A 14502-nucleotide genomic window follows, 5' to 3' on the forward strand; every position below is an offset into this window, starting at 1 on the left:
TCATAATTTTTACCATTAACTATCTGACATGGAAAGATGGCTTCATTCGGTTAGAGAAAACAAGTGATGTGTGTAAAGATTTTACATGTGATGTGCTTTCTACTACAGTGGGAATAGGGTACTCAGCAAATTGTGCCGCTGTTAATCTTTGGTAGGATGGAGCTATATGCGCCAGACTTTGCTCCCCAGTGATATTAACGAGCCTTTGAAGCCCATGATTTTGTCACTGGGTGTCATTCTTCAGCAAGAAATGTGTGGACAGCTTTGACTGCAAGATAAATTTGAACAGATACAATCAAGAGCTTTTCCTTGGTATCTTAAGATCCTGTACTCTCAAACTGCCAGAGTTAATCCAAAACATATAAAGTCTGAAGAGAGACTGAACTGACCTTTGACAAAGAGAAAATAACTATCATTCAAGTCCGGTAACAAACATTACTCTTGGGTCAGTAAGTTAAACAAACCAAGTGAAGATTCAGGGAAAAAGATCCACTTAGATGGTCAGGATTGTTTAAGTGTGATGAGAGGGAAGAGGCACGAAAGCGGCTGGGGGTAGCAGTTCTACATCATGAGATCCTTTTCTCGTGCTTTAAACACCAGGCGGAATAAGTGAAACTTTTTTGTTTAGGTCTCACGTAGTTGGTCTCAAAGATTTATAGAGTACTTTCAAAGCATCCTCTGTAACTAATCTAGATTCAGGTCTTCCACTGTCCATATTTTTTCAAGGTAAAGACTCCTTTTAACCGACTCATAAAGAACAAAGGTTTGCAGTTGCTGGCTGGCACTGCTTCCCTATTTTGTTCTTTTTCAAACAGTCATCTGCCAAATGCATTAGATAAACCACAGGAGTGCCAGCTTGAAAATGTTAAAACCTTTTTGAGTAGACGGTGAGTTTGTGGATAGTAAAAGGTCAAATATTTTGGGACGGAAGGGGGTCATCTAAAACAGAAAAAACAGATCTATTGTGCATTATTTGATGGTATCAAATTGGCTCAGTTTGCATGCTAAGAAACCTGGGTACAGAGCTCTTTGAATACCACAGACAGACTCACAATAGTTTGTTCATATTATAGTAGTGGTTTTCAATGCAGCCTAACTGTTACTTCATTGTGGTGCCGTTTAGGAGAATTTCACTGCTAAATGAACTTTTCCCTAAGAGTAGCTTGACACCATTATACTGCAGGCTTTCCAGCTACTGAGACACAATGTTTGAGTTGAGAAACAAACACAATTATTAGTTATACATGTGAGCAGGTACAGTAGTTCCACAATTCATTTGAAGGTGTTTGTACAGACAGCTTTAGTCTCATGGCAATGATACCCCTTTTGTTTCTATTCAGAGATAAAGGGCATTTTTATTTGCATTATTAATACGTGACAGAGGTGGGTAGAGCACCCAAAAATGTTACTTAAATGTATAGTGGAGGATGTTTCTTAATGACTTTTAATAATCTAAGTGGTACTCCTCATTGTCAATCATTCTGGTGATATGTTTATGTAAGGTCATTCTATGTGCTCGTCCCCATTTTCACTTACCAGTGGTGAGTCTGACATAGTGGAAAAATTGCAAATATTCTTTTGGAAAGTAAGCTTGTATGAGCGATGCAAACAGCAACTTTTAAACTGATTGTGGACGAGGAGGAATGGGCTTGTGCATGCTCTTGCATGCGTTTTATGGGCGTTCCCTCTTGGGAGCGGGTACAGCATGTCCAGAAGTATAGTATACCTTTAAGTAAGTGAGTAAGTAGCCTATAAAGAAATGACTCAACTTAGATTTAAAAAACTACTCAATTACTGAGTAACTGATCGAATACAGTAACTACCCATGATCATAACAACCAATTTAATACTTCTTCAGTTATAAAACTTACAAAATCAACAGTAACAGTATGAAGTATAGATTAGATAACAGTATACTGTTTCCTGTATTTTCACAGTCTCCGACTGACAAATCAGACTTGGCATATGGAAAATTACACTTAAGCAAAAAGCCTTGAATGAAAACCAGAAGAAAGTGTGTCTTAGTGGTTCGTAACTGTTTAAAACAAGCTTGTTTTTATTAAGTGAAATTACTGACGATGGCTTGAGGAGCCAGAAATTTCACTCAAGAGAGGTGATACTTTATGATATTTTTATTCAAAATTTTCCATAGGGTAACATATAAAAGATCATAGATCAGCTTTGGTGGTGTGGGTGTAATCTACTGTACCAAAAAGTGCTTTTTGTAGGTCAGCTTACCTGAGCAGTGGGGCAGTGGACCACTCCAGTGTCGGTTCACTTGGCAGGTAAGTGATGAGTCTCCAATGAGTTGACGGTCTTCTCGGCAGGAGTAGTGTACTGCGGAACCAAATGTGAACTTCTCCCCGATCATCACTGCATGGGGTGGGGTGCCTGGGTGGCCGCAATCCACCTCTGCATGGAGGAACGGGGGCACAACTTGGATTATTTCTGAATACTTTACACATTTGATTAAACATCCCAGTTTACTTCTACACACATAGTATTTTTCAATGGAAAAAAAACACATGAAGAATTACCACGCTACTGATAAATTGTTACTTGTAAGTTTAAAAAAGTATCCTTTTTTCCAGCTCATTCTACAGCACAGAACATAATGTAGATCCCTTTGAAATATACAAGACCCCCTTCTAATAAACTGCTTTAAATTTTGATTAAGCTCTATAAATGCTTGAATAGAAGAGGCAATTAGAGCACACATCCATGATACTATTTGATATATACTGTGGGTACCAGTCTAACTCGAACATTAAAGAGCTCTGTTCCTAAGACCCTGCACTACAGTAATATCATATAAATAACGTGGATCGGCCATTAAATTGTCAAGTCAAAGTTCTAATGTTAATAATGCTTTTATTTTCTGTCGGGGTGGATTTGTAAGAGAAAATGTTACGCTTGAGGTTTCAACCTCTTACTGTATGTATATGACTTCCACAGTGTGGTGCAAACGTATATACTGTAAACCCTTTGAAATTTAACTTTCACATTTTGTCACCTAGAATTTTTGTGGTGCAAAGAATATGAAACATAAGTTCAAAATTTGTATTAAATGAAAATTAAATATTGCTTGTTTGATTCAAAATGTCAATGGGATTTTCAAAAGCTTTTGCTTCTACAAAGGCCAAATTTATGCTGTGCACAGCTGACCTTTGTGAAAGTAGATTATATCTCCTAAGTTAGGTACTGTATCTCTGCACCTCCTCCAAAGTTACTGTCTGCCTCTTTGCGGTTTGAAGTTGAGCATTCTCATCGTCAGAAGACAAATAGCATACAGTAGAGCTCTGAGGGAGCTGAGCCCCGAAAAAGAGCTATATTGTTAGTGACATGAACTTATTGGTGAGATGCATTAGATGTCATATAGTCCAGATGAAACACTGAATATTGTTTTTGGGGGGGGGGGGGGGGGGGGGGGGGGGATTGTCTAAAATGGGGATTTTGTTTTGATCTTCGGCTTTAAATCTTTATAACATACATTAAAGTTTGGGCTGGTAATGTAAAAAAAATTTGGAAAAATTAAAGGGATATATTTACTTCTGCAAGACATTCAACCTTTATGAGAAATTCAGGAAATTTTTCCCCTAAAAAAAAAAACCTTCATAATAACAAAATGACTTAGATTCTAATATATTGTATCTGTACCTGATTGACTTTGAAAAAAAAAACTGATATTGTTTTACTTACCTCTATGCTACTAATAAACATGTTCAATAAAGCTTAGACTGCAACCTTCTGATTACCGTCATTCTTAAATGCTTCCTAAGTGTCATGTCCTCAGTAAAGCCTGTCACTCCATCAATCTTAAGTTGTTTGTTCCTTTATACCTGCACAACTGAGCTATTTTTATCAAAGCTTTGGTTTAGTCCAGAACATCTTTTTCATTGATGTATTTGCTTTAACAACACACACCAGCCACTCTAATTTTCAGGCTCACTGAGGGTTTATTTTTCTGCACTCCTGCTAAATTACTGTAAGGTCATAATGTGAGAATGTGAAGGTTTCAACTGATTTGTAAAACAAATGTTATTCTCTAAAGAATAGTTTAATAGAATAACTGAGCATGGTCCTATTTAAGAATCACAAAGCTTGCTAAAAGAAAGTATAACAAGGCGGCTGCTGACTTTGGGATTTTTCCAAATTTAGTACCACTATTTATGTTCAGGCAGAATTGTCAGCCTCCATTCTCTTTGCAAAAAGTCAGTGACATCAAAGCCCAGACTTGTCGCTTTAATGTACTATCTATCATTTTCTCCTTCAAAGATAAGAAACTAAAACAAGATGTTACATCTCCTGCACTCAGCTTAGTCAGTTAACTTATCTTAGTTTGTTATTGAATGAATATATTTGCTCTGCTATTTGAAACAATGCATGAAAAACTGTATTGCTTTTTGCTTCACAGACAAATGAAACTGTTGGGGACAGTAAGTAAAAATTATGCATATTTAATTGGATGTAATTATTCAAAGAAATTGGATTTCTGATACCTAAGGTTGTGTCAGCTACTTATCTGGCTGTAGGTTTCAATGTCTCCAGTTGTCGTATAAATGGTGAATACTATGGGATCCAAGCCATGCAATAATAGAGATCCATTGCTGAGGTTTAACATTTATTTAAGGATTGAAATAAGTCTTGTGCACTTTATCTGAAGTATTTTACTTGCAGTGTTTTAGAAAGTGCTTTGAGAGTTTAGAGGTTTCACTCATACCACAAGGTAGCTTCTCTATCTTCATATAGACACAATATTTTACCAAATAGAAATCAGAAAAACATTGCCTTTTTCTTAAATATTAGGTCTTGTTAAATAAAAAAAAATCTTATTCCTAAGTTTTTATAATTTCACAACTTTTTTCCTTAACATTTTATAAACAAAGCTGTAATATATAGACTTTTGTCTAAGCTGTTTTGCATTTTGTCTAAGATGCTGTTGAACTTGCTTAGTCTCTAAAGCGCAGGAAGCTTTTATAATTCAGTCAAAACTAACCATAACCAAACTGTCAATGATGCCTGAAGCAAGTTTCTAAACATGTGACAGACACTTCTGTGTGCCTCTTTAATTAGAATTTGGTTTGATAAAATAAATGATGAGCTTCGTCTCTCTACCATGAAATTAAGTGCCTTTTTCAGGCTGTGTGGAAAATGTAGAGCTTTACTTCAGATAATTTCAAAGGAAATAGGTGATTATTGTTGGTAAGCTCAAGCATAAACAGAATGCATAATAACCCAAGGGTTCGAGTGCAGAATTATACATCAAGGAAATCATTGCAGTTCTAACAACACTGTTGTTTTGAGTTTAGTGCTTGGCTTTGAGTTAGCATTTTAAGGAGTGTATTAAAAAGTTTTAACAGATATAACAACTAAGCGGGCTTAGAAGCTTTGACCTTTAAAACTTGAGGGAAAGTGAACAGAACAAAGCTGAAGATGCTCTGTAGTGTTAGACATCATTAGTATAAAGGAGGATCCCCCACCCCTCTCCGTATCATTTGCAGTGGAGTTCTACCCTGACCTGCAGACAGGCATGACACTTGTGCACACGACAAACACACAATCAAGCTGGTAGACACTGATCAACATGAAAATAGTTTCACAAACACCTGCAAAACTAGCAAAAATATTTCTATGATTTTTAACCCGCTCATTCTGCTGCAGGTTGTTTGCTTTTTCTCTAGAGGCTTGACCTACAAGATTTGAAACATGATGAAAGACATGCCTGAATCCTTAGTCTCTCTGAATTAAATCTCCAGCTTACCAATACATTCTGGAAGCGGTTTGTCCCATTGACCCATTGGCTGGCAGGTGAGCACGGATGAGCCGAACAGATAATATCCAGGGTTGCAATCATAGAACACAACACTGCCAAATGTGAAGTTCCCATGTTCGATCTTACTCTCTCGGATAGAGTTGGCAGGGATCCCGGGATCTGTGCAGTTAACCACTGTGGATAAAAAGGAGGGAATGCTGTCAAAATATTAACCTTCCTAAAGTTTAAGATGTTTAAAATATGTTTAGCAAGTTAGAAAGCAATTAGAAATTAAAATAATGTTTTATACTGAAATAAGTTTTCAAGCAAAATAAACACCAATTATGAGTAAAATGGCGCTTCACCTCTGTTGTCTTTGGAGTTTTTTGCAGCTCATATGATATACTGTATACAGGCCCACTTAATTGTGTCTGCTGTTTATCCTTAACAGTTCTCATAACTTGACCCTTTTCTTAAACATCCACTTAATGTGATGTTTCAAGTGCATTATCAAAGCAGAAAACATTCCTAGTTCAAATGCCTATGCATTCTGTTGTGTTGATTTTAAACCTAGCTTATTCAAATGAACCAACTCCTTCTTTGTTGTCATTATGGCACAGTGAACCATATGGTGCGTATATGTTTACACTCTGACTATAAAAGATGCAAAGGGGTAAATTCACAAAGCAGTCCAATCTAAAGACTCTTTTGCATGCACTGATTGCTTTACTTCTGCTCCTATCAATTAACAGTTTTCTTCAGCCTCCAATACAGCAACTGCAGAAGTAACCAGCAATATAGAGACAACTCTTTAAATTTTTGGAATTAGTATTTTAAACAAACAATATTGACCTGATGCTGCATTACTTAAAGCAATCAAGACAGTTGAGTGTATGAGGGAGAACTCAGAGTTAGTGTAAACATTTCGATGCAAGAAGGGGTGTTGATTAGGGATTATTTTGCAAATCAAATAATCTGTCGATTATTTCAATGAATAGATTAATAATCAGATAGCCAAAGGTACCTGAAAGAATATTTTTTACAAAATTAAACCAGGTGACACTAAAAAGTTTCCACTAAAGGAGTTCTGGATAGAGCATATTGACAGGTGAAATTTTTTTTTTTTAAAATCTTGAATGAAAAATGTCTATATATTTCTTGTACAATTTCTATATAACGACTGCTCTAAGTTGATTACTCTGTCACCTAAAGGCATGTTTAAGAATCTCTATACTCCAGTTATTGAGTAATCAATTATTAAATTAGTTGACATTTATTGCAATTGATTAGACACAATTAATACTATTAATTGTTTCAGCCTTAGGGTTGATGTTTATAAGTATATATATATATATATATATATATATATATATATATATATATATATATATATATATATATATATATATATATATATATATATATGTATATATATATGTATATATATATGTATATATATATATGTATATATATACACACACACACACTTTCTTTCTCTCTGCAATAAAGGGCTTTAGCATTATATCAGTTTTTTCCCTCCCAATCTATGTAAAGAGCTCTAGTCTTTACGACTGCAATTAACTCTGGCTGTAATTTACATAAATAACCAAACATTGATGGACTTTCCCCTAAATGCTTCTATATTGCCTCATTTAAAGTAAAGCAAACAGCATCAGTACAGGATGTCTGCTTGTTTTCCAGGCAGAAGTGGTAACAGTGCAGCTCTGTAGCAGAGGAGGAATGCACAAACGTCAGCTTTCACACAGTGCCTGCTAAAAAGGTGTATCGATTTGCCCAAAAGATGATCTAATAAAGTAATGTTACAAATACTTCAACTTATACATACATATGCTACATTGAAACCAGTTTGACTGAATTGATATGGTAGATAGAGCTAGACTGTTTTTACTGCACCTCTTGTATTAAGCTGCTATAAAAGAGCAATTTTTTAGGAATTGTTTCTCTTTAAAATAGCATTTAGTGAAAAGATAAAGTAGTATATGGCTATCTGTCTAAATCCGACTACCCATTTCACAAGGGATATTTCCTGGAAACTGTTCACACCGTTTTCGCTTGGATCCTAATTTGCATAAATGTTATCTGTCAGCACGTACACTTGCTGGTTAAAAATAGAGCTGTCAACTTGACCTAAACAGTGGCTTTTTCTTTATTCAATAAACAGAATGAAAAATAAGCACAGGCTATATTAGGCACTGTCAATTATAATAGTTTGTCATGAAAACAAAATTAACATATACTGTCTATTGCAAGAAAAAAAAGTGATTTAAAAAGTAGAAGTACTCTACATAACTTCATTACTGACAAGGTTGATCAGCTGAAATCAGATAAAGTTATTCCAAAGTGCCATCGAAATTTTAAAAAGTGACAAATCTCTGCCTCATGTGGGACTAATGTCTTGGTGCATTTTCTGACAAAGATAGTCATGTCAGCGTCATATGATGCTGCTGTATTCCTTTAGCAGATCTGTCTCTGCAGGTCTATTCACTTGAATAAAACTGTATCACCTAATGAATAAGTGCCAACAAAACTGAAGTCAACAAGACAGGTTTGTCTCAATGAATTATTGTTGCTCTGTCCAATATCCGCTTCACAAGTTCATAATACAGCAAATCTATGAAGTCACAGCTACACTGGATCCATTATAAATGAAAACTTTATCAACATTAAACAGTGATTCAGCTATTTGAAGTTTTTCTTTTATATAATTAAAAGCAAATTACATAAAGGGGTATCAGAAATATCTTACAAGCAGTATATAAAACCAGAGAAACCTTGCCTTTTTATGCACAAGAGAATTATTGGGTTAGGCCTCATCATCTATATCTTAAGTATATGCTGCAAAATCCAAGATAGAGAAAAATATGTGCAGAAGATGGAACAAAACCCCCCATGAAGGTAAATCAGTTTAAATCACTGTTTAGGAGTTATTCCAGGATGTCTGCATTGCATTCCATCCAGAATATAATATAAATAACAATTTCATGCCACTTGACCAAATACTAGCTGTTGAAAAAAAATTATACAAATGTATTTTGTTAATATAAATGTTTTTGTATATAAATAGCCAATATTTATTTTTAAGAAGGATTTTTATTTATTTGCCTACGTCAGAACAAGGTGCCAGCTGCTCTCTACTGATTGGTGAAGGATTTTGACACATCTGCAGGATGTATCATTCTTGCAGCTACCCTTGCTTCAGATAAGGGAATAATCCCACAACACCTGGAAAGCCTTCCTCATTCTGCTCCTGCACTTTGCCTGGATCCTATTTCTGTTATCTGGCAGCTACCTGCTTTCCTTTTGGCTAGCCCTACCCACAGAGAGAAGCATTAGATAAAAGTGGCCTTTGTTATTGAGAAAAAAACAACACAAACAAATGAAATAGCTGTAGGTGGTGTAATACTCTGCTCATTGAAATGTCTCCATTTTGGATGGTAAATAAGATGCCTAATCTGTGTCTAATTAATCAAAACCCTTTTCATTTTTTTTATTCTGGTTTGTTTTACACCCAAAAACAATGCATTCAATGCCAACAACAGATATGGTGGAGACAGCGGAGCTCAACCATCAAAGTGCAAACGTGTCCCTCTGATACCTTAATGCTTTCAGACGGGCAGGTAGTTATAAATTCTGCAGGCACTCCGTGGCAGGGACCTTACCTCTGCATGTCGGAGGCTGATGGCTCCACTGGCGGTTCGCCTGGCATTGAGCTGTAGAGGGTCCCTCCAGGGTGTAGCCTTTGTTGCAGGAGAAGCGCACAACATCATTGTAGTTGAAGCCATCGCCTGTGGTACGGCCATAAATAGGGCTGCCAGGGTGGCCACAAGTGACGGCTGAGTTGACAAACATCAAGAAGGTACGTGTTGGAAAGACAGCATAAAAAAGCATTGCAGATAAAACAGCAAAGGATCGACACTATTAATTAAGGTCACACAATTTGCCACCTGTCATCATACTCATAATAAAACTCAGAGGTAATGAGGGGATAAGAATTCAAGTCATGAACAAGCATAATGGCAAATTTCAGTTCAAAAGTATAAGGAGATTAATATTCACATTAACTGTTCATGTTTTGAATACAAATTTTAGTTTTTTAACAAAAAATAGAACCACTTGAGGTATAACTAACACAAAAAAATGTGAGGTTCACTGAAACATTTTTTAACCTGATCAGTCCTTAAAGTTGATCTGTTTGCGAGAAAATCAGAAATCAGATTTTTTTTTCAAGAGGTGATTTCAGTGAAGCTAAATCTGATCAGCTGATGTTAACAATAACACTCTTTGGTGTGGAAGTTGGTAAAGGTAGATGTCAGTTCCATTAAATATATATATATATATTTTTTGCCAAAATCAATCATTAAGACTTCAAATAAATGTTGTGAATGGACTTCCCAAGACTGTTTTTTGAAGTATTTCTGTGGGCGGGGCTTAGCTGGAGGCAAAACGATTCCCCAGAGCACTTTAACAATGGTAACTAACAAGTTTTGTTAGCTTCTTAAAACCAAAATACAGCTGTAGGAAATCTGATTTATCTGAATATGTAAGATTTAAAGACCGGGATTTAAAGAAGATAACTTTTAAGGAGGGAAGCAGATAAGTCAACCCGTACACAACTGAAATTCTCAAGTTCTACCTAGTTGTACCAAGTCCAGAAAACAACCACGGCGTGGATCATTGTAAACAGAAGAAACAGTCATATTTTGATGGCAAACTGCAACTACATAGCAGGGTGACAAACAAAAAATAATCTGTAGCAGCGAAAGACAATATTTAATCTCTAACTGGTTAGAATTGTCCGTTGCATACGAGAGCAGTTTATTTTTTCCATTTTATAGCTTTTAATTAGAGCCATCCTTTTTTTGTTTGGCAGTGGCAGCAGGTATGGAATAAAGTCTGTAATTGTCTGTACTCTGTCAATTCTGGACACTAAAAACCAAATTTAAGCTCATTGTGTGGATGATCCTCTGCTGGTTTGTATTGGACGCCTACAGCTGTCGGTTTGTTATACTTCCCTCTAACGCTCTGATGTGACCATCATGAAGACAGAAAAAGGGTCAAATGGTTTTATACTATACAATTGTCTCTAAAGAGAAGTAGTTACTGGGAGAGCAAAGCAATTGCTCAGTTCCTAATAATTGAAATTCCATTTGTGCTTTAAACATTTATCTGCATTATATTACAGTTGTCCAACTTGTTTCTCACAAGTAATCATTAGAACATTTAGACATGCAGAACCACAGTTGGTGAGTAAGCCTGTGTCAGTGCAGTACTGTACTTACATATACAAACTGGGAGATGTCCAGACCAGTTGTGGTCCTGTTGGCAGATTCGCACAGAAGATCCTATGAGCCTGAACCCGGGGTTGCATTGGTAGACCACTGTGTCTCTATAGCCAAAACTTTCTCCAATAACCTGGCCATTCACAATTTGCTCAGGGATGCCACAGTGACCAGCTGTGGAAGAATTAAAAACACCATATTAACCGTTTCCTCCTGCTAATTCATTTAGTCTGATTTCCCTTTATGGTTTCCTTTATTTATTGTTTTGCAGAAGTACATTTTCTATGCAAAACAAAAATAAAAACTATTATTTGCAGTTTACTAGCTGTAATATATAAGGGGAAAAAAATCCACTAATAAGGTGGTGCTCTTTTTGCAGGAAATAAAACGAACTTGAAAACAACAAATGCAGCTGCCCTCAATCATTCATGTGGAGCAGTCAGTCTGTTCAACTTTCCATCAGCGAGAACAACTGACCCTGGTCAACTACTAATGGATGATAGCTGAAGGGTATAAATGCAATTCTGATAAAACTTTCACATTTAAATACAATTTTGAAAGTAATGTAAGAAACTGAAATGAGGGGGGATATTTCGTAAAAGGTCTATGAATTTTAATGCAGGCTGGTTAAATTAGTTTGGTCATAACATGTAATGCATTTTGAAAACATACTTCAGTTTAATATTCCTGACATGTTAAATAAAGAGTTTATTCTCAGTTGGCCTTAGTTTTGAACACTATGCCTGTCTAACCTGCTATAGAGGTTAAAGCACATCTGAAATCACTGAAAATCTTGGCAAATTCTGCTTCCAAATGACAATCCTCTTTTTTTTTTTTTGGAAAGATCACTTGCTGATATTTCCACTGCCCTTTTAAATCTGAGAAACATTATTTCCCTAATTCAATCCAGCACACAGAATTTCAGTGGAGCATTTTATCACCACACTCCGTTCGAGAGAAGCGTGATTCTGTGAAGATAGTGCTTAAGGAGGTGACTTTATCAGAAGGTGCTCGGCTATGTTAACCTCACAATTCTGATTACAAGCCAAGCAAAAAAAAAAACTAAGCCTGAAGAATTGGTGCTACACACTTATTAAAGTGACTAATTCAACTAATGTCAGGAAAACCTACACTGTGCTTCAACATTAGTGAGTTATTTTCATATTGTGGCGTGTTAGAATCATGACTAATTAACACAGGTTATTAGATTTAATTAATGCACAAACACAAGTTATTGTACACTTGTGACATTGAAAAAAGTTTTTTTACTAATAAAAATTTAACAATTGTATTTAGTCCTCCCTCGACATCAACCAACATAATTGGATGGCTGATACTTTCTTTTCTCTAAGAAAAAAATTCGTTTAATAATCAACCCTGACCAGCTGTTGATGCTGAGAAGAGAGAGAGAGAAAAAAATGCCATCATATAACTGTGTTACTGTATTGTTCTTATGTTCAGATAATGCAAATAAGCATTTTGCATGGAGACCAAAAGAATTAAAAGGTATTGGTCTACATGGTCTTATCTAACAGGAGCACCTTGTGCAGCCCCTGAGTTTTTCTTTAAAGATTACCCTAAGAAGAGCTCCATTCATCTTCAAATCAACTTTGACCAGGTTCCCTAAACATTGTGGAGGTTGTGGTTGCAGCATCTCCAAAGTTACAAAGAGTCTCTAAATAATTTCTGCTCAGCTTCAGTTCAGTTGGACGGCATTGTGTTGGTGACTTTTGCAATTGGGCCGTACTCCTTTCATCTTCAGCTGATGGATTAAATGGTGCTCTTAAATGTGTTGAAAGCATGTCTTTAATGTGTTCTTTGGTCTTTTTGAAGCTGTTTATTATTTTTTTTCAGGAAACCCCTGAGGTATTCATAGAAGAGCTGAATTTAAACTGAGCTAAAAAACACACACACACACACACACACACTGGTAGAACCTATCTACAAACAAAGACAACTTCTGAAGGTTACTGGTTCTGCAAAATCGTACATCACACCTTTCACAATCTCCTTTCGAACCACAAATGAAAGCCATGTTTCCTTTTCTTTCACATACAGTATGAGGTACTTTGTGTTTGTCTCACACAAAATCCCAATAAAATAAACCGAATGCATGGTTGTAACATGACAACACTTCATACGTTTTGTTTTTCTGAGAATGTAAAGATGTAATAAGTTAGAGTAAACAAGGCTGCCATACATAAATACTCAAACTCAGTTAAAAACTGGTCGAGTATATCTTGAAAAATGTTCAACTGATTGAGCTTGGTTGCTGCTATACTTTACATTATAAACCTTACAAACGTGAATTCAGGGGGGAATACATGTAGGCAGCATTACATATAGTTGTAATCTAAATCTCTGCAGGTAGTTGTTGAAGGTGCTTGAATATTTGGAAAACAAATGGTTCATTACTTTCTCTGCAGGCCTCTGTAACAGCATAAAGTGTAACAGAGGCCTCAGAGTGAAAATAATGTCAAGAGTGGATGATAAAAAGTAAAATCTTCCAGACACTGGCCGTATACTCATGGCAACAGAGGCAATTATAGCCGCATACTGGTTCACCATCTGTTTCTTTTCCAGTTTGCCCAAAAAGAAGCTCATATTCAGTCTAAAAAGCGTGCCAACCGTCTCTGACCTAGGTCAAGAACATTTAGAACGTGCTTACCCAGACACTGTGTGTCCATCCCACTCCAAAGGCCAGACAGAAGACACTCTCTTACTGTAGATCCGGTTAACATATAACCAAGGTTACAACTGAAAATAGCTGATGCTCCAAAGGTAGTCTGCGTCCCGATTTTCTTCCCATTAGGAGGAGTAGGAAGATCGCCACAGGAAATTACTGCAATATGATAAAAAGGATGGTAGAAGAAGAGGAAGGGAGGTAGAGGAGAAACCAGAAGAGTGAGTAACATAAAAAGCCAGAATAAAGGATGAGGTGGAGCTTGGCTTACATCTAGAGTCAATGGGAGAGCACAGTCATTTACACCCATCTTACCGACCTTAATGCAATAAAAGCTGACCTGTACTATTTCACAGGGAAGATAATGATGGTGTTTTCCTTTGTCCAAACATCTTTCATCACATTTGCTGGCATCTTGTTCTGCCATTACACAAGCCATTCAGCTCTTTGCCTCAAAAAAATGCAGTTCCCATGGCAGCAAAAAAAAAGCGTATGGGTCATTTAATGCAATAAACAATATCTAACACTGACTGGGAGCAAAATACGTGAAGAAAACAGGAGTTTTTCAGAGGGATAATGCTTCGCTAAAATATAGGAAATGGTACACGTTGCTGAAGCCTTGTAAAATATACTAAAACCAACCATTTTTTTATGTAAGGTGATGTGTGACATTGGTATATCTTATAAATAAAAAAACTAAAAAAGCATTCAACTTAACATAATAATTTTAACAGAAAATATGGAAAAATAGTCCAAACATAATGCAT

General features: G+C 36.1%; 1 protein-coding gene across 3 annotated transcripts in view; it reads right to left on the reverse strand.

Annotated features, from left to right (window-relative positions):
- LOC119777104 (CUB and sushi domain-containing protein 3-like) overlaps positions 1-14502 on the reverse strand; it is a 319759-nt gene that overhangs the window by 67893 nt on the left and 237364 nt on the right. For all 3 annotated transcript variants that reach the window (XM_038275900.1, XM_038275898.1, XM_038275899.1), the window contains exons 52-56: positions 13721-13894; positions 11053-11226; positions 9433-9606; positions 5762-5947; positions 2239-2412 (exon numbers count right to left, since the gene is read on the reverse strand). In XM_038275900.1, the coding sequence (XP_038131828.1) occupies positions 2239-2412; positions 5762-5947; positions 9433-9606; positions 11053-11226; positions 13721-13894 (882 nt within the window). The remainder of the gene's footprint in view (positions 1-2238; positions 2413-5761; positions 5948-9432; positions 9607-11052; positions 11227-13720; positions 13895-14502) is intronic.

Source organism: Cyprinodon tularosa, unplaced genomic scaffold, assembly GCF_016077235.1.
Source record: "Cyprinodon tularosa strain WSP-4 unplaced genomic scaffold, ASM1607723v1 ctg98, whole genome shotgun sequence".
In the NCBI taxonomy this organism is placed as follows: Eukaryota; Metazoa; Chordata; class Actinopteri; order Cyprinodontiformes; family Cyprinodontidae; genus Cyprinodon; species Cyprinodon tularosa.